The sequence below is a fragment of the Haliotis rubra genome, unplaced genomic scaffold (genome assembly GCF_003918875.1).
Source record: "Haliotis rubra isolate DU_JTF1 unplaced genomic scaffold, ASM391887v1 Scf375, whole genome shotgun sequence".
In the NCBI taxonomy this organism is placed as follows: Eukaryota; Metazoa; Mollusca; class Gastropoda; order Lepetellida; family Haliotidae; genus Haliotis; species Haliotis rubra.
The window spans coordinates 2286-20424 of NW_025767052.1; the positions used below are offsets into that span (position 1 = coordinate 2286).

General features: G+C 40.4%; 2 protein-coding genes across 4 annotated transcripts in view; one reads left to right on the top strand and one right to left on the bottom strand.

The window, feature by feature from the left end:
* The first annotated feature begins 953 nt into the window (after window positions 1-953).
* LOC124286089 (cadherin-related family member 1-like) lies at window positions 954-3500 on the top strand. The gene is made up of 4 exons (XM_046722414.1): window positions 954-1342; window positions 1873-2066; window positions 2221-2559; window positions 2908-3500. The coding sequence occupies exons 1-4, from the start codon at window positions 1260-1262 to the stop codon at window positions 2991-2993; spliced, it is 702 nt and encodes a 233-aa protein (XP_046578370.1). The 5' UTR covers window positions 954-1259; the 3' UTR covers window positions 2994-3500.
* A 1344-nt stretch (window positions 3501-4844) lies between these two features.
* LOC124286076 overlaps window positions 4845-18139 on the bottom strand; it is a 117386-nt gene continuing 104091 nt past the window's right edge. The window contains exons 1-5 of one of the 3 annotated variants that reach the window (XM_046722400.1): window positions 12827-12924; window positions 8507-8726; window positions 6550-6885; window positions 6067-6091; window positions 4845-5674 (exon numbers count right to left, since the gene is read on the bottom strand). In XM_046722400.1, coding sequence (XP_046578356.1) covers window positions 5008-5674; window positions 6067-6091; window positions 6550-6885; window positions 8507-8711 — 1233 coding nt within the window. In that variant the 5' untranslated portion in view covers window positions 8712-8726; window positions 12827-12924 and the 3' untranslated portion in view covers window positions 4845-5007. Of the gene's footprint in view, window positions 5675-6066; window positions 6092-6549; window positions 6886-8506; window positions 8727-12579; window positions 12759-12826; window positions 12925-18139 lie in introns of those variants that run through there. The other 2 variants (XM_046722398.1, XM_046722399.1) reach the window with 2 other exon arrangements.

Genomic DNA, 18139 nt, shown 5'->3' on the forward strand with positions numbered 1-18139 from the left:
AGCATGGAACAGCAATCAGTGTTCCCGAGAATGAAATGGTCGGCAAGGTGGGTCACTCAACCTTTCAGAGACTGTATGAAGCAGCCATGTTGTAATGGAAAAAGGTGGGTTTTCTGAGTTCACTGGAAACGTCAGTGCCATCTGCGCCATATACTCAGTATAAAGGAAAAACTTCAGGCATAGTATCGAACTTGTGTTTAGGGCAGCAGTTTTGTTTTCTGTGTCTCTCAGTTTCTCATCGCCCGACCGACCCTTCTAATCTTATTGCCGCTCTCTCTCTCGCCCCTAACAAAAAACACAACAAAACAACAAAACCCAAATATAACAAAAACAAAAACCCAAATATAACAACAAAAGAAAACAAAACAAATTCCAACACCGCCGACTCGAACCTAAAATGTACCGCCTCGTCAAATAAAAATGTTAATGTTCATCTTTTAATCAGTCGCCGCCACAAGTCCAAAGAACGCAAGAAATTGTAATAATCATTACAATAAATGAGAATCAAGAACATTTTTCAGATAATTTTGTCTTTATTAAGTTTTTGTTTTTCTTCAGACTTGTTCAACGTGAAACACAGTAAAAGAAAATGATGCCCTTACACAGATATGTAGACGTGTATAGTCTCTGGTTTACAGAACAAATGTCCGCGAATGTAGTCGACCTTGTTTATGTCACCTTTGTATATGTCAATGCCTTTTTAAGCTGACATTTGAAGAGGACGTTAACATCTAACTGACCATATATCATGTGTCATCATTTTGTCATCCTATGACAACAATGCCCTTGAAACTTTGTGCTCGGCCTTCTTAAGCACACGGCCTAATTTTGCGAAGTTTCATATTTGATAAGGTCAAGTGAAGGTAAAGGTCAATTACAAGGATACCATCCCATTCAGAGTCTATGTAAGTTGACTGCTGGTTGACATAGTGCCGGGAGTTTCATCTTGAAAGAGATAGAGTGTGAAGGGTCCGCTTTAGCTCTGGAAAGAAATGAAGCTCATTTGTAGATGTTCTTCATCGAGTGATGACGCGTTCAGAAACCACTCATCAAATCTGTCCCACATATCTGTAGATCTGATATCTAAATAGCAATCATGATGAGACGAAATATGAACAGAAAAGTACAAGATATTTTAATAATCTCCATTCTGATTGACATAACGTTTTATAATCAAATTTCAGAGCATCTACGAAGTGCGGGCGTCTGACCCCGACCATGACACGTTAACATTCAATGTTACTGACCAGGACAAAGGCATGTTCATCTGTCGAGGAAACGACATCGTCCTGAACAAGCCACTGAATCGCGACACCGAACCGATGTACAACGTCGTCCTAAGGTTGGTACTTCGTAGAGTCCCGGCAGAATGCGAGTATCATGAGCTGATGTTCACACTATTTGTTTGTTGGTTAACCCCGCGGTTAGCGATATTCAATCTGTATCATGCTATCTTCACATAATGAAGTCTTGACCGGGGAAGGAATCAGTGATTGATATTGCCAGCGACCCCCCATCCCCCGCAGTATACAAAGTGCCTAGCAATAAAGTCATGATGTACCTTCAGGATAAAATAATATTTTTCAACATTATGGGCATGTTGGCTATATTTGTTTGGTGAATCCTGTAATTTTGTTCTATTGAGGTAGGGGCTCATCACGTTTGTAAACATCTTCACCCCCCTAGCCATAACTTTTGTACGCTCCCTAAACCTGATTCAGATTTTATGAAAGCGGCTTTTCCCTGATCTCATCTGATTTGTTTGGGCAACATCCACTTTCCTTTTCTGCCGCTCTCGACTACCTCACACAGACAGCAAATTGTCAGTGATTTAAATGTTTATACGCCATGCCTTGTACTCGTTCTGTCCAGGGTGTCGGACGAGGTAAACACCGTGGAAAGATCCCTCCTCATCGTCGTCACCGATGTCAACGACAAGAAACCGGAAGTGCGAGTATCAGACGCCGTCATTGTTGAGAGGAGACTTGGAGGAGCTATCTTGTATGGTGGAACTGTTTCAGCAATTGATGCTGATGTGAACGACACCCTAACGTTCCAGCTGATAGGTGTGTATGAGAGATTCCCATCAACACCACATGATGTCTTCACATATCTAAACATTGCTTCACCAACAAGTACTTCACGTACGTCGATATGCCACTCATTTTGAAAACAAATATATTATCTCAGAATATATATAATGATATTTATCTCTTGCAGACAGCCCCTCAACTGCTGTAGTCGTAGATCCACAAACCGGAGTGGTGTCTCTCAATCACACAGCCACAATCATCCAGAAAACATTTCCGCAAATATTCACCATAGCTGTCACAGACAACGCAAACCACGTGACCACAACACGTTTCAGCTTAAGTATGGTCTCGTCTGGTAATGGCGTATGGAGTGGAGAAACAACAGCCAGCCAATCCAAGGCTGGAGTCGAGGATCCCCACAACACAGGAGGGGCTTTCACAATCAGGATGACAGCCGGCAATCACACTGCGAGCAACAAACAGAACGAGCATCACCTCCAGACTCCGCACAGGAACATTGCTACACGTTAGTTCAGTTGATCATTTATCGTGAATGAAAGAACAACATGTAGGTCTGAATTCGGCCACAGTGAATGAGTGAGTGAGTGAGTGTTGCTTTAAGCCGCATTCCAGTTACACATCATATTATGGCTGCTTCAAATGGGAGGACCAACCAAAGTGATGCTGCCTACGTTTGGTTTGGGCCAAATATTAGCTTGTTAATCACAGCCAGTGGTCCCTCACACGACTAAACCGTGCCACACAACACAACAACGGACATATTGTTGGGCATACTTCGGTAGATTTGTAGGCAACTGAATCATGATACATATAGGTGCTGTCACAGCAAATAATGACTTGAATCTCATTGCAGTGTGCCACAACTTGGCCTCCGCGGTTGTCCAGACGTCAGCTGTGTACCTGCTTCTCCTTGTTCTACTGTTCTGGTACTGGATATAGAGCATGAAATTTTGCATGGAACCAGGCCCCAATTTCTCGAAACAAACTTAAGTCTTAGTTTTTACTCAAATTTGAGAAAATGCAGGAAAACGCATTTCCAGCGTAAACTGAAATCGATATTAAATTCAAACAGTAGACAACTTGAGTTTGGTAGATAGACTACTTGAGTTGTTTCGACTTTTTCAAACGCAGTTGAGTTAGAAATTCAGTTGTTTCAAATAATCAAACACAGTTTGAAATTTGAGTAAAATCTTCAGTTTGATTCGAGAACCGTGTGTACCTGTGTTGTATCTGGTGTACCATTACCTTTGATGAACTCTTGATCAAAGTAAACTCCGTCATGCAAGCTAACATTTTCTATGATATCAGTTCTCATTTCATCACACCTCTGGTTCAAGACAATTAAAAGTAAGTTTTAAACCAAATATTCACACTTCTGGTTATCAGTGGTTAAATGTCATATCAAACAAAGTTGTGTTGTTTTACCACAGAACGTCACAAGCAAGAGCACCCAATACATCTATCACCACGTCGACCCTCAGCACCCGCCCCTCGCATAATGATCTTCCTTTCCCACCCCCCAAAATGTAATAGTGTTTGTTTTTTGCCTGCTGCAGTCCTCTAAACATGAATTAGATTTTGAGTGACCTTGGGGGTTCAACTTCCAAAACTTACTGTAAGATCATCATCCCAAAGGGGCTATCCAAATATGATGTCCCTTGGTGGTGGAGATTCTATTGATATTCGCTGTAAAATTCAGTTTATCATCGATAATAGTTCCGAGGTACGACCTGTTAGCTGTCACCATCAAAAGATACAATTCCGAGTGTGGCGTAAAACTAAACTCACTCACTACTCTTAAATCACTATCTATGTTTTTCTCCGTATTTAGGATTAAAAAGTTGTTGCATCAATGGTAAAACCTCAAAATGGCTCAGTGGTACAGGGAAACAAGTGCTGGCATTTTTTTGCGTAGGTTCCACCGTCAATACTCCGACGGTCGTGAGTATATAAAGTGAACAGTATCGGGGTCAACAGGCAACCCTGTGAAGTGAATGAGGGAGTGAGTTTAGTTTTACGCCGCTTTTAGCAATATTCCAGCAATATCAAACGGAGGACACCAGAAATGGGCTTCACACATTGTGCCCACGTTGGGAATCGAACCCGGGTCTTCGGAGTGACGAGCGAACGCTTTAACCACTAAGCTACCCCACCGCCCCGCAACCCTGTGGAGCAGTCTTCTTCGTGAATGTGTAGTATTCACTCCCACGTACCAAAGCCGATTGGTAAGGAAATATACTATTCACACTTTGCTAAGGATCAAATCATGGATTCAACAGAAAACTATGATGTGGGGTCGAATTTGGTTTAAATATCCAAGCTTATTGTAAGCATGTTTCTTAGGTTAGTATGTCATTGCATCTCGTGGATCCCATACCTGCTATTGACAGGTGTTGTATATTTGTCAATGACTCGTTCCATGATTAGCAAAATGGTTGATTGGTGCCATGAAAACCATTTTTATGGTTACTCATGTATCAAGTGCATAAGGTTAGAATAAAGTGGCTTTCTGCCTAAAGAGGGGTTACCATATTATTATTTATCAAGTTTATAATGGATACGATTTCATATTATATATCTACGTTTCAGTAAAGTTGTGAATTATTGTGATCCTTATCAAAGTGTGAGTAGTACAGTATAACATGGATAATCTAATCAGACACAATATACTAACGCCGACCAGTCCGTGTTTGCTTCCTGTAACATAACAGCTTTGTCCATTTAAGAGAGAAGCGATAAACAAGCAGATAAAGGATAAGTTGACAGATATCCTTTTCGTATATACGTGTACTTGTTTCTTGGACTTATTTTATTGCATTTTAAAATATCAAGTCAGCTTTGGAAATTTCTTACAGCAAAACGGTTATTGTAGAAATATGAATGAAGTTGAAGCATCAGCTGATGTACGATGTAGTGTACGATGTAGTGTACGATGTAGTGTCCATCACTTGTATCAGGCAGTGGACTGCAGTCGACGGAAGGGATTTACCTCTATTCTCTCTATTTGTCTGGCCATATCATAGATATCGTCTGTTACCTTCGATGGGGACCGCATTTTATTCTTCACGCTTTCTTTAATGAACTCGTATAAATCCAGTTTATCTAGTGGGATTTCCTCCCCGTTGACGTTGACAACCAGCTTTGAGGCAGACCCTGCAGACTGTTGGAGAGATATCATCATATTTGATAGCATGATTGGCTCGACTTTCAGACGTTCAATAACTGCGCTTTCCACAAAGTCTTTCATGACATCATCCAGCTTCGTCACGGTGGTAATATTTCTCTCCAGTATCTTCACTGCGTCGTTGTACGCCTCCAGTCTCCCTTGTGCACTTTTTCGTACCTGGCTTTTCCAAATTGCCAACACAAATGCACCAATAAGCGCTAGTATCGAAGCCGTACCCAAGCCTATTGATGCTCCGAACGTGAATGGGGCGGCAATCAACGCAGCGGTGCCAAGTGCAGCCCCTCCAACCATAGCTCCGTTCAGAGTATTTCCAAGTTTTTGCACCTCCCCAGCTACGTCTCTAAGCCCTGTAACAGACTGCTGCTGTACGATCTCTTCGTTGCGTGAACTGTCCAAAAGATTCTCCACAAGTTTACGGGCGGTCTGTTTCTTTCTGAGGATAGTAAACATATTTCACATTTTGGAGTGACATTTAATGACATGTAATATGAGGCGGTGTTAATGTATGTAACCAAACACGTGACCACACGCTCAAGCTACACTGCAACTGAAACGGTTTCCTACTGGTACACTCAGTGTGTTGGGAAGAACGTTTACGAACACTTGAAGTAGGTATGCCAAAATAGTATTGGGAAGAACGTTTACGAACACTTGAAGTATGTATGCCAAAATAGCATTGGGAAGAACGTTTACGAACTCTTGAAGTATGTATGCCAAAATAGCATTTGGAAGAACAGTTACGAACACTTGAAGTATGTAGGCCAACATAGCATTGGGAAGAACGTTTACAAACATTCAAAGTATGTATACCAATTTCATACCAACCTTTCCATCTCTTTTGACATCTCCTCTGAATAAAGAAACATATTGATGTAACCAGTATTTAGGTTTGGTCTCAGTCAGAATGCATTAGCTTCCAGATGTCTTTGCAATGTACTTCCCTGCCAGCTCAAATGTGAAAGCAGTGTCATGTTAAATGAAACATTAAATTACGTAGTGACAAAAGAGTGAGTTATTGAGTATAGTTTTACGCCACACTCGGTAATATTAGAGCTAAATGGCGGCGGTCTGTAAATAATCGAGTCAGACAATCCAGTGATCAACAACATGAGCATCGATCTACGCAGTTGGGATACGATATTACATGTGTCAACCAAGTCAGCCAGCTTGACCACCTGATCCCGTTAGTCACCTCTGTCGTCAAGCATGGGTTGCTGAAGACCAATTCTAACCTGGATTTTCATGAGTAGTGACAAAAGATACAAATTAATAAATTGAACTGTCCTGCGTACAGCTGACCAAACCTACCATACTGGTCTTCCGGGATCCTGACTTCAACAGTTATCTCCACCTTTTGACCTTTAATCATGTCGAAAACGCCCTCTTCTTGAATGAGATTCAGGATGAGTTCATTCAGTCGACCTTCCTTGGCTGCCTTCTCGATACAATGGAGGAAGTTGGAGTCTGTCACGTGGAGTTTCAGCACCACACTCCCCCGATATATCCGCTCCAGTCCAGCATATAGTGTATTGAAGAACTGTCGCAAATTGTCCCACACTCCACGTCTGTTGGCTACTTCGGTCAAGCGTTCCTCGGCAGCAGTATTTCCGCTGATGGTTATGTGTGTCTCCACTGTGTCAATGCCTGAAAGCAATATAACATTCACTGTCTGAATACTATAGCGACAAGACTATACAAATACCGAAGTATATGAAAACAGATCCATGTAACTAACAAATCCACAGCCTACATGACTAGTTACATCATTAAAAACGAAAATTATAACCCTGATCTGATGTTCCAGAATCAACAATTTGTAAAGCATAACTATCGCAACATGTGTGGTATTGTCCACACCACTAACGCAGAGCATGGGACATATTGCTGATTGTTCTGTAATGGCAATCAAGGTATAAAGACTTTAACCCCATCGAAAATGTATAGGATGCTCTTGGTCTACGTCTACGACCACGTCAGTTTCAGCCACAACACCTCCAACAGTTGGAACAAGCACTGCAGGAAGAGTTAGTGAACATTCCCCTGGCAACATGTCGTAGTCGAAAGGCAGTAGTGCGACGACGACAGGCAGTTCTGGATTCTCATGGACGTCATATAAAATGTTGAAAACAGGTGTCCTTCATCTTGACATGAGATTGTTTGATGTGTGCCATGATGAACGTCGGTCAGTGACAATGACTTGTGCCAAATGTGACCGACGTTTTATGAACTGATGATTATCTATAGAAACCATACATGTGAAAACTAATATTTCTGCGGGTTTTTTCGTCATTCTTGCCGAGTTTGCGAGTTTGTACTTAAACTGATTCTGAATGAACGGTAAAGATTATAATGCTAACTATAAAAACCATCACTCCTTATACAAACATGCTGATTCGTTTTGGTGCCATGATGTTGCCATATATCAGATTTACAGAGATTATGGTTTGCAATTATCCTTTTTGTCATGGAGCCTTGTGGCGAGTTGGTTTGTCACTCTGAATCTTTATGCATAGATCTAAATATGAAACAGTTGAGGCGGCTTCACCTATCTCCTTAATTTCATGTTTAGGTGGGTAAATAAGTAGAATGCAAGTGACTATTTCATGGTTATTGAATGATATCAAATCATCGATATACCTGAAGCTTAAGTTAAACTTCTTGGCAAATTACCTTGTTTTGATTTTGCCAACCCAAGAAGAAATTCTGATTCATATGTATAAAATAACAGTTGCGCAATTGGTACCCATGGTGATGGCTTCTTCTTGGCGAAATGATATACCCCCAAATCTCACAAAGATGTTATCAATGAGAAAGTCCAGCATTTCACATATTGTTTTCTCGGTAAACTTCAAATAACATTTGCTTTAATTTTCGACAAATTGTCCTGAACCTCTGCAGATAGATATGTAGGTATGTCTGTGTTCACCACGTGTGTTAACAAATGCCCCATGGATCAAGGAATGAAGATTTTCCTTAAGACAGTCATGTGACACAGTGGTAGACAACGTTGACAAATATTTGCTTTGACAGAATGGAATTCGGTCAGTTTCTGAGATTGTAAAAATGTATTGGTATTAATTTCGCTTGTCTGAAATAAGTTGTCTGTGCATATCGAGAAAGTCCTTCCTTGATAGTATGAAGGATTATGGTTAATGTTTGAGACAGGGATATGGTGGACAAATCGCCAGTACAAAAGAGGAATGGACATGTATTCAGGTTTAAGAGTCAAAAAAGAAAGAAAGACGTTCATAGACAAGGTACTTACTTGCTTTACGGATCACGACACTCATTTTTACTTCTGTGCCTTGAGGCAATTCATGTATTCTGTTCGTATCCAACACTATGGTGTTTTGGGGTCCCATTTGAAGACAGTTAATTATTCCATTTCTTGTGTCTACCAGCATTTTATTGTTGTTTCCTGCTTGTATGTTAGGTTGGTCATCGTCATCGGACGAGTAACAGATGTCCATGGTGGAGCAGAGTACCTACAACAAATAGGAAGAGGAAGCATGTAATAGGACAGGGAGGAAGTTTTCAATAACCTGTTGATAGTGATGGACAGTAAAATAACAAATGTGTTTCTTTTAAAAAACAATGAACAAAGAGTATTATGAATAGTGACTGCAGAGAAAAAACAATCCCCCATTGCTGCCTCCTCAGTATCCCAGAAACATGTATACACCCCACCATACATTTCCAGTCTACATCTTCAAACGAGATTAAAATGCTTTGACTCAAATTGTCATCACTGGGAATATAGATGCACTTCCGATTTAATCCCGATGTTTTGTGCTCGAGAGAAAGCATGACATTCCCTCTCTGTTTTTATGTGACGCTTCTGGTTCGTAATGGCATCACTTCCGGTAACGCCGAGGACGTCTTCGCGTCCTGACCTACTCACTCATCCTCTTGGGTTACATAAGGGGTATTGACAATATGTAATTTTGTTGATTTCAATTGATCACTTTCTCTTTTCCTTCTGTTGTTTCTTCTCCGCCTGTTTTACTGTAGTCAAACTTGCCATCCGTTTTTAAGCAAATCCTTTCACTTGTGTTTGTCTAAGTCTGATATACGCCTTTGTATTCCTCACAAAATGTTCACAAATTATTTTGTGAGTGTATTACCTTGTAACTGACTTAATATATGTATTTATGTATATCACTGAAGGAGGCAGAACCCACTGTTTCAGGTAAACGTTGGCAGTCCACTGACAAACATCATTCTGACCACTTTGACACATCCCCGGAACAACAAATAGCTACCGCACTTGGCATTACTACATGGATGTAACTGTGTTGTCGTCTGCCAAGTCAGATTTGTTCGGGCGATAGTAATCATGACATTCCATAACAACCAAACAGAATATCAGAGAATGTATTGATCAAAACATTTTCAATCTGCCGAAATACAAATTTATAAGACGAAATTATATCGTATTTAAAAACGAATTCGTCAACGTTTGACTAATATTATTATTATTTTATAAACTGAATAAACATGAAATATATATATACACTGAATAAACATGAAATATATATATATACACTGACTATGATATATAATATATATAAACTGAATAAACATGACTATGAAATATATACACTGAATAAACATGACTATGAAATATATATATACACTGAATAAACAGGACTATGAAAGATATATATATACACCCACACATTGCAACTCTCCTAACAAACAGCATATAAACAAATCAACTGTAGACGCCAGACACTGCGACTATCAGCTGTTTTCAGTCTGTCGTATCAAGAGTGTATGTGTGTAGAAGTGGTATCTTAAAGGATATGAAAATAGAAGCAACAAAACTCTTTCCACGTCCATAGGAAATCTCGATTGTACAATTGTGATGAAATCATGAATATATATTTGTTTCAGCAGCATTACAGCTGTATGATGTTGTTTGTAAACAAATCGAGTCTGAACCGGACATTCCAGTGATTGTCACCATGTGATACGATGACAGAGCATGTGTTAATGAATCACTATGAAATAGTGATGATACCAGGTGTTCGCGAAAAGGTAACCGTATCCTGCCCCACCGGTGGCACCCGTCATAAACATATGCAAAGTCTAGTCAATTGTTCACCTGAAATAATTCGGGAACGTATGGTATAAGTCAAAACAGGGAATTGCATCGGACATAAGTCAAAACAGGGAATTGCATCGGACATGATTTTTGTCACTGATGAGCCAAATTTGGAATTTCCTCCACATGTCTTCCATAAAGCGTTTTGAAAGCTTTACTGAGGCCTTGGATATGGAAACGGTACGCTCTTACCACGGTACAGTACGTATTGCGGTACAAGATCTTCGGTTCGGTATATGAGATAAGATCATAATTCAAAAATGGACAATACGAGCTAAACCTTACATTGTTTAATGACAGGGAAATAATAATCATAATCTTTGCTATTTTGAATGAACAAAACTGTCATTTCATGACTAGATTGAAAAAGTAATAAGTCCGATAATATTGTAAACAGTGTTTTTTTTAATGAAATTGGGATTAAATGTAATCAAATAAAAAGAGATCGAGGAAGTTTTATTATGAGTTTTTACATCATACGTTTTCGGATGGCATGTTTACTCGCGCTATATGGCGCTGTGTGTTGCATCAGAGCAAACATGGTGAGTACTCGGCTGATGGTATGTCTTTATGATAAAGTTGTCTTTTATAAGTTATTACGATGTTCGTCTGATTTGAAATAACTGAAAAAGAATCAGAACCCAGCTACTGATCTGGTATCTGCAGTTGCTGTCTTGCTGACTTTGTAAGTTGACGACTTGAGGCGATCTCGACCTTACTTCCAGGAAAACAGCGGTCGTCCAGCAAAGAAATGCACAGGTTTTGATGAAATGATTCGATTTCAAGACGTTTTGGAAAAGGTTCAAAAAGGTGAATAAAATGACGGTACGAAAACCGAAAATACCGAATTTTAGGATTGCATTACGGTATTCCTAACCGAAGGCAAAATACCGCGGTTCAACTAATACCGCGGTTCAACTAATACCGCGGTTCAACTAATACCGCGGTATACCGTTTGACCCCTACTAATCAAGAAATTTCTGAGCAAGAGTGGCATGACGCCTTTTGAATTCCTGATAAAAATAGCACGCTAGATTGTACCTCAGAGCTGTTGGAATATTGCCCAACATGAAAGGAAGATGACTAATGGAAAGTTGAAATCAACCCTTTTGTCATTCAGCTTTGTGGAGAAATGTGTCACTGAATCTTTATGTATAGATCTAAATATGAAACAGTTGAGGCGGTCTCACTTGTCTTCTTAATGTCAAGATCAGGTCGGTAAATCAGTGGAATGCAATTGGCTATTTGCAGGTCACTTAAAATCCAAAGCGTTAGCATTCATCAGACAATTATTAGTCAATTAACGTGTGCTTTTTCCTTTCCATAAAATTTGAGACGTAAAGATCATAGAAATAATAAATAACAACAGAACAAGAAAACATGAATAGACGTAGAATAGTATATGTAACTAAAGGTTTAGGTGACAATTGACCGCTGTCGGTAGTCTCTATGAGAGGGTGTATACAAGCATCGTCTTGAAGGAGTAAACATTTATACACGGTGAACTCCTAGCTACAAACATCTCAACAAACCCCTTTCCATAAAATAGACCATCCAGAATACCTACCAATTATTGCGATGTTGATGCTAATATCACTTTTATTAGACACAGTAACGAATTCAAAGTATTCGTAGAAAGGCATACAATGTCCATGTGAAAGTGTTGAAATCAGACACTACACAATTAGCTTCCCAAAATGACCTATTCTAGGGCGTAATCTGACCTTATGATGCAGCTGTAAGGGACTAATATTTTCATTGGCTGATATGTAGGCTTGTTGGCCATGGTATGTAATACCGAGCCGACCTGACATAGACAGATGATGCTATGAAGAAGATCCCAGGCAGACTGGGCGCCGGCCCAATCGTTGAAGTTCAACATCGTGTCAAACAGGATGAACCCGTTTAAACCCAGTGAGGGGATTCCCCAAGTGCTGAATTTTTTTGCGAATGATGGTGGCGATTTTGTAACTTGAAGCATAAACAATACACATACTATAAATGTTAACACAATAACAACACAACACGGACATGCTATAAATGTTAACACAATAACAACACAACACAACACAACATGCTAACAGGTTATAATACAGGCCACACAAAGCCAAGGAGGCTATACAAGAGAGTCAGTCACCTTACACAGGCGACAGTGATTGACAGCAAGGTACATACTGCGTCGCAGTACTGCGACCATGAAATGTACGTGTAATACGCCACACGCTACTTACAGTATAATGAATGTCCGCTAAGATCCTATTCTGTCCACCCCTTGCTGCTGTGTACACGTCTACCGTCAGTGTCCAACACGGCACGCATGTGATGGCTTTGTGTGACGCTTGACCTGCCACCGATAACCTACCTCGGCTAAACCTGCATTCAGTCTCTTACGTTCTATATGAATTCAAATAAAGATTCCTCGGTAATATAAATAAGTTGTCCCTATGAAAGACTGGCGTTCTTAGACTGTCCTCTTACCTAGACGTGTCTATTATAAATGGATTGAATCACAACACTTCCCTGGACTTAACATCCAGTGCAGCCTTGCAGCAAGGCTATATCTGGGTCTCCTGCCTTCGACGGTTGTGTCTGAGCCGCTGAGTGGAGGAGGGGACGGTATAGACAACTTTTAGAGGATATTACACACATAGCCTGTCAACAAAAGTAACCGGCATGTGTGTCATGTCTAGCCTGTTTTTATCGATGGCACGGTGACATTTGACCTTTAGTTACCAGCTTCTTCCGGGAGTACCTCAATAAGAGAAATTGTGAGAGAATGTTTTAGTTGTGTCCCTCGAATTTTTGCAGACGTCCCCCTTCCGTGTTTACAAGGTAGAGTGTCAGGATGCCATAGCGGATAGAACCACTATGACCTCATATTGAGATACCAGCTTATTGAGTTTTAACTGTGATGTTTAAACTGTGAATGTCTGAAAGTAGTCTGTCTCACAGGCCCTGAACAACATTATTTCCCCAACTGCCTAGCCCTCCTTGCAATAAATGAAGCAAGTTTAGATTTCCTCAGGTTCTGAATTTCACATCTCACTAGAGCTCCTTTTCAGTTTAAATCGATTTATTTGTTACTATTTACATTATATATATTCACAGACTAAGCTTTAGTCTAGTCTGAGAGAGGAGACATTGAATACACAATATCAAGAGAAAAACCGTCTAATATTGTCACGTAGACATAACCCCATAATATACTCAGCAGCAAAAAACCGTCAGTACGAATTCAAAATTAGATAGGCACTGTAATCACATCACTACAGAAATAGACATAATAAGCCGATCGAAAACATTTTGTGTACAATATCTTGACACATCAATGAATAACTCAGCACAATTCCAAGACATTACGTGAACGTTTGCAGTCTTGACTTCAGTATCTAGACTCTTGACTTCAGTATCTAGTGTGATCACCACGAGCGGCAATAACTGCAGCACAGCATCTATGCATGGAGTGCACCAATCGATTGATGAATGCCATTGGCCATTTGCCTGGAACCACACTCTGAGAAAGGCCTGGCGCAATAAATCGGTTGTGTTCAGCCTTGGTATGACATTATTCAGTCTCCTCTGAATTTCATCCCAAAGATGTTCAACTGGGTTTAAATCAGGACTAAGGGCTGGCCACTGCACAATGTTGACACCGTTCTGCTGTAGGAAGTCCCGTGTAGCTCTGGCAGTATGGGCTCGGGCGTTATCATGCTGGAAAATATTGTTCTGGTGACGTGCGAAATGTAGTAGATAGATAGATAGATAATCTTTATTTCCTCCGAAGTCGAAGATACAGCAGGTTGTTACATAGGTTACATACAGACACCAGTGCTAACACATGATTTCATTGGTGTGTGCATAGTGTATATAAGTCGCCACAGTTTACCTCGAATTCCGAAATTGTAAAGCTTATAGAAAAGTCCATTCAACTAAGCTCTGTCAAATGCTTTCTCATTATCAAGGAAGGCACAATAAACTGGTGAATTTCTTTCGACATAGTAGGCAATACTTTCAGTTAGAGTAAGCGCTGCCGTTTCCGCCCCCGCACCCTTCCTAAATCCAAACTGGAGAGGGTGGGGGGAAGTCGTTTTCAGCTTTTGTCCATGTTTCAATTCTTTTGAGCAGTAATCTTTCAAAAAAGTTTTGAGAGAACAGGCGTAAGAGTGATACCTCTATAATTACATGGATCATGCTTGCTCTTACCATTTCCTTTGTGAATTGGTAAAACATTACCAACACTAAATGCATTTGGTACATACTCAAACGATACAATGGCATTAAATAGTGATACAATATGGTCAATAACAGACCGACCAGCATACTTTACATGCTCGTTTGAAATACCATCTGGGCCTGGAGATTTGTTGTTTTTAAGACGTTTCACGGTATCAAGTACGTCATCTTTAGTAATCGGGGAGAGAATGACTGAATCACTGTCGTCATTTACAGGGTTATATACAACATCTTCTACAAACTTATCAACGTGGTCTGTAAATCCAGTATCAAAGCATTCTGCATTCTGAGGTACAGACAAGTCTCTGAAGTACCTGGCAAAGAGATTACATACACCTTCCCGCGTGTTACAGGAGTCACCGTTATAACTTAGAGACTGTGTTTGTTCTTACGTTTTAACTTTTTTGTAACTCTAAAGTATTCTTAAATGTCTACCTCAGCTGCTTGGTAAATTTCATCAAATGTTTCATTTCTGTAACGTTGCTTAGCTGAACGGTGGTTTCTTCGAAATGCACGTTTGGCTTGTTTATATTCAATAAAAAAATTGTCATCTGAGCTGTGGCTTTTGCCGTTAGAAATCCAATTTTTGCGGCAATTACGCATATGGTCATGATGTTCTTTAAGTTCCTACTTCCTCCAGTATGGCTTTAATTGTGCTTGGAATTTTGAAGTAAGAATTGCAAGTAAAGTTGCAGCATGTAGACATTCTGTGATATAACTATTGTGATACTCGATGTATTCACCAGGAGCTTAAAAATGGGATTCATCAAACTGTACATTTCTAAAGTAATTTTCGGTTTCATACCGAAACAGCCTAAAGTCAGAACAATTTGCCTTCCGCCAGTTGGGTCGTTCACCTTGATAACTGACATTACCAGCGTCCATATTTAAACATACAAAGACAGGGCTGTGATCAGACACAGAATATGGGACGCTTATATCTACGTAATAGCCTACAACACTACTGCGAAGTTCAAGGTCTATGAACACATAGTCAATCATACTTCTAACAGTGCTGCATTTACTCCTAAACGTGTATGTACAGCTGTTATCTAGTGGTACAATTGAAATAAGGTTCCGCGCTGCGAGAGCGCGTGCTAGAGTCTTTGCCCTACCTTTTAAGGGATCACGTACACATATATTGGCATTAAAATCACCGAGTAAGATAGTTGTACAAAGTTGAGAGCATTCGTCATACACGTCTAGCATATCATACATGACATCAAAGTACACACTGTCTAGGACGTTTGATGACGGTAGACGGACACCAATAACGTAGAGCGGTGCACCGTTTCTGATTAATTTGGCACCAATGATATGGTTGCTTACATCTATATCTATACTAGCTATACTCTGAAACGTACTCTTTCTCACAAACAGAGCAACACCGCCTGCACCTCGTTGTTCTACATGGAATTTAGTAAACATCTTAAAGTCATTATGTAGAGTCTCAAGGACATGACACTGAGATGGGTCTAGCCAATGTTCATTCACAGACATGACGACAGTGCTATCTAGCTTGACTTCAATATCAGCTAAACAGTTCTGAGCTCCACGAACATTCCAAGTGACAATGGGAAGCACCATTGCAATAAGGCACCAGTGAAGAATATGCATGGTTGTTGAGGTCATGAACGTGTATGTTCGTTGTACCAAGCGTTTCGAGGAATCCATTCGCGGCACAAGACATTTTCAGGCCAGAAGTCATCATGGAGATTATGCATAGTGTGTCTCGATACAGCGATTCTTATCGTGTATGTGGCGTTACGTCCAGTGTCCCAGTGCTTCAATAATGTTGCATTTGTGGCAACATCCCGTGACTTGGCATAGTTAATAATACAACTTCAAACGGTTTATCAGCAAGCACGTAACTGAGTACATACCGTTTATTACGCGTCCTTGATACTCTACTGAATGACCTTGACCACTCGTTATCGAAGGTCACCTTCCTATTGATGTTAGTGCGTTGGTCATGAGGGTGGGTAACATCAGCACTATCATGGTTAATATCCTCGTCGGTAGTGTTCTGTCCCACGTTGTCGTCCATGATGATGACGTCAGCACTTCGGTTGTCTTCCATTCTGCTCTTGCAAGGGTAGTTTATCTCCTCGCTTGGTTGTTGTCGACACGGCTGTTGACTCTGAATAGTAGCAATTTGACCACCGGCTGGAGGGGTATCCTGAACGTCCCTCTTGACAGCCTCTGAATACATGAGCTTGTTGCGTGTATTCATCAGGTCAGTCTTACCGTCGAGAGAGCGTACGCTATTGTCAACAGATATGATTGATGGGCTTATGCCGTCTTTGTACTGACTGAGTTCAGTGTCTTTACTTTGAGTTCATTACTAAGCATAACAATCTCGGTTTTGAGATTCTTTTCATTGACACGAAGTTTCAATAACTGCATTGTTTTCACATATTTTATCCTTAATTTGATATTGCTCAAATAGGTTAAGCATGTCATTGCTATACATGGCTTGAAAGACGTCGATCATTTTATACACATCTTGAAATTTTCTACAATATAGAACAAGTTTTATGGATAACAACTTCTTTATTTCGTGAGTGCGACGTTTCGATACAGATTCTTGTACCGTTGTCAAGCAGGAGTGATACATGAAGTGGTGGAGCTGCATATTTATGCTGTGTATAACAATGAAACAACATAATAGACAAAGGAAACAACATAATTGCCATAATTGGCTAAGCGGTAAGCTGGTGAAGCCAGTGAGTACACAACGGAAAGTGAATGGAAGCCAGAGATGTATAAATACAGGAGTAGTTACAATGAGATGTTTATGCAATAGGTGCGATGTTTTATACAATGGATTGGGCTTGGTGGAGGAGTGGATCATAAGCTGATGGAATGAAGTATCCTTGGTCACGGTTGATGGTGGGCTTATGGCGTTTGATGTGAATGGCTTCGGTGAGCTTGCGTTTAGTGAAGTCCGTTTGGTTGTTGGCGAGAATGGTGATGTCGGACCACTCTATTAGATGATTGGGGTTTTCTTTGATGTGTTCAGAGATGGCTGATTTGGCGTCGGAATTGGAAACCGAGGTGCGATGTTCTTTGACTCGGGCGTTGATGGGTCGGGATGTTTCACCTATGTAGCTTTGTCCACAATCACAGTTAATTTATAAATAACACATTTCGGGTTGTTGTTGTTGACGGTGGGTTGTTTTCTTCCGTTGGCATGGAGGAGGTTGTTGAGGCTGGATGACGCTGAGAAGGTTGTGTCTATGCCTGCCTGTTGTTTCAGGAGTCGGCTGATTTGGTGTGATGGTTTACCAATGTAGGGAATGGATATCTTGATGGGGGCTGATTCTGGTTTAGATCTTTTGGCAGGAGGTGAAAGCGTTGCTTCGGTGGTTTTGTTGACTATTTCAGGTGGGTAGTGGTTGCGTTCTACAAAGACTTTCCTCAGGTGTTCAATTTTTTCTTGTAGGTTTGTTGAGCAGATGTTTTTGGCTCTTCTGGTCAATGTAGAGATGATGCCGGTCTTGACTTTAGGGGGTGGTTGGTAGTATTGATCCGTAAGGGTTTTCTGTACACTGAGGT

Excerpts from the sequence above, each read along its gene's own strand:
- LOC124286089 (XM_046722414.1), top strand. The coding sequence starts at position 1,260 with ATGTTCATCTGTCGAGGAAACGACATCGTCCTGAACAAGCCACTGAAT. Across the intron at positions 1,343-1,872 it reads ATGTACAACGTCGTCCTAAG|GGTGTCGGACGAGGTAAACA; the intron begins GTTGGTACTTCG and ends CGTTCTGTCCAG. Across the intron at positions 2,560-2,907 it reads GCACAGGAACATTGCTACAC|TGTGCCACAACTTGGCCTCC; the intron begins GTTAGTTCAGTT and ends ATCTCATTGCAG.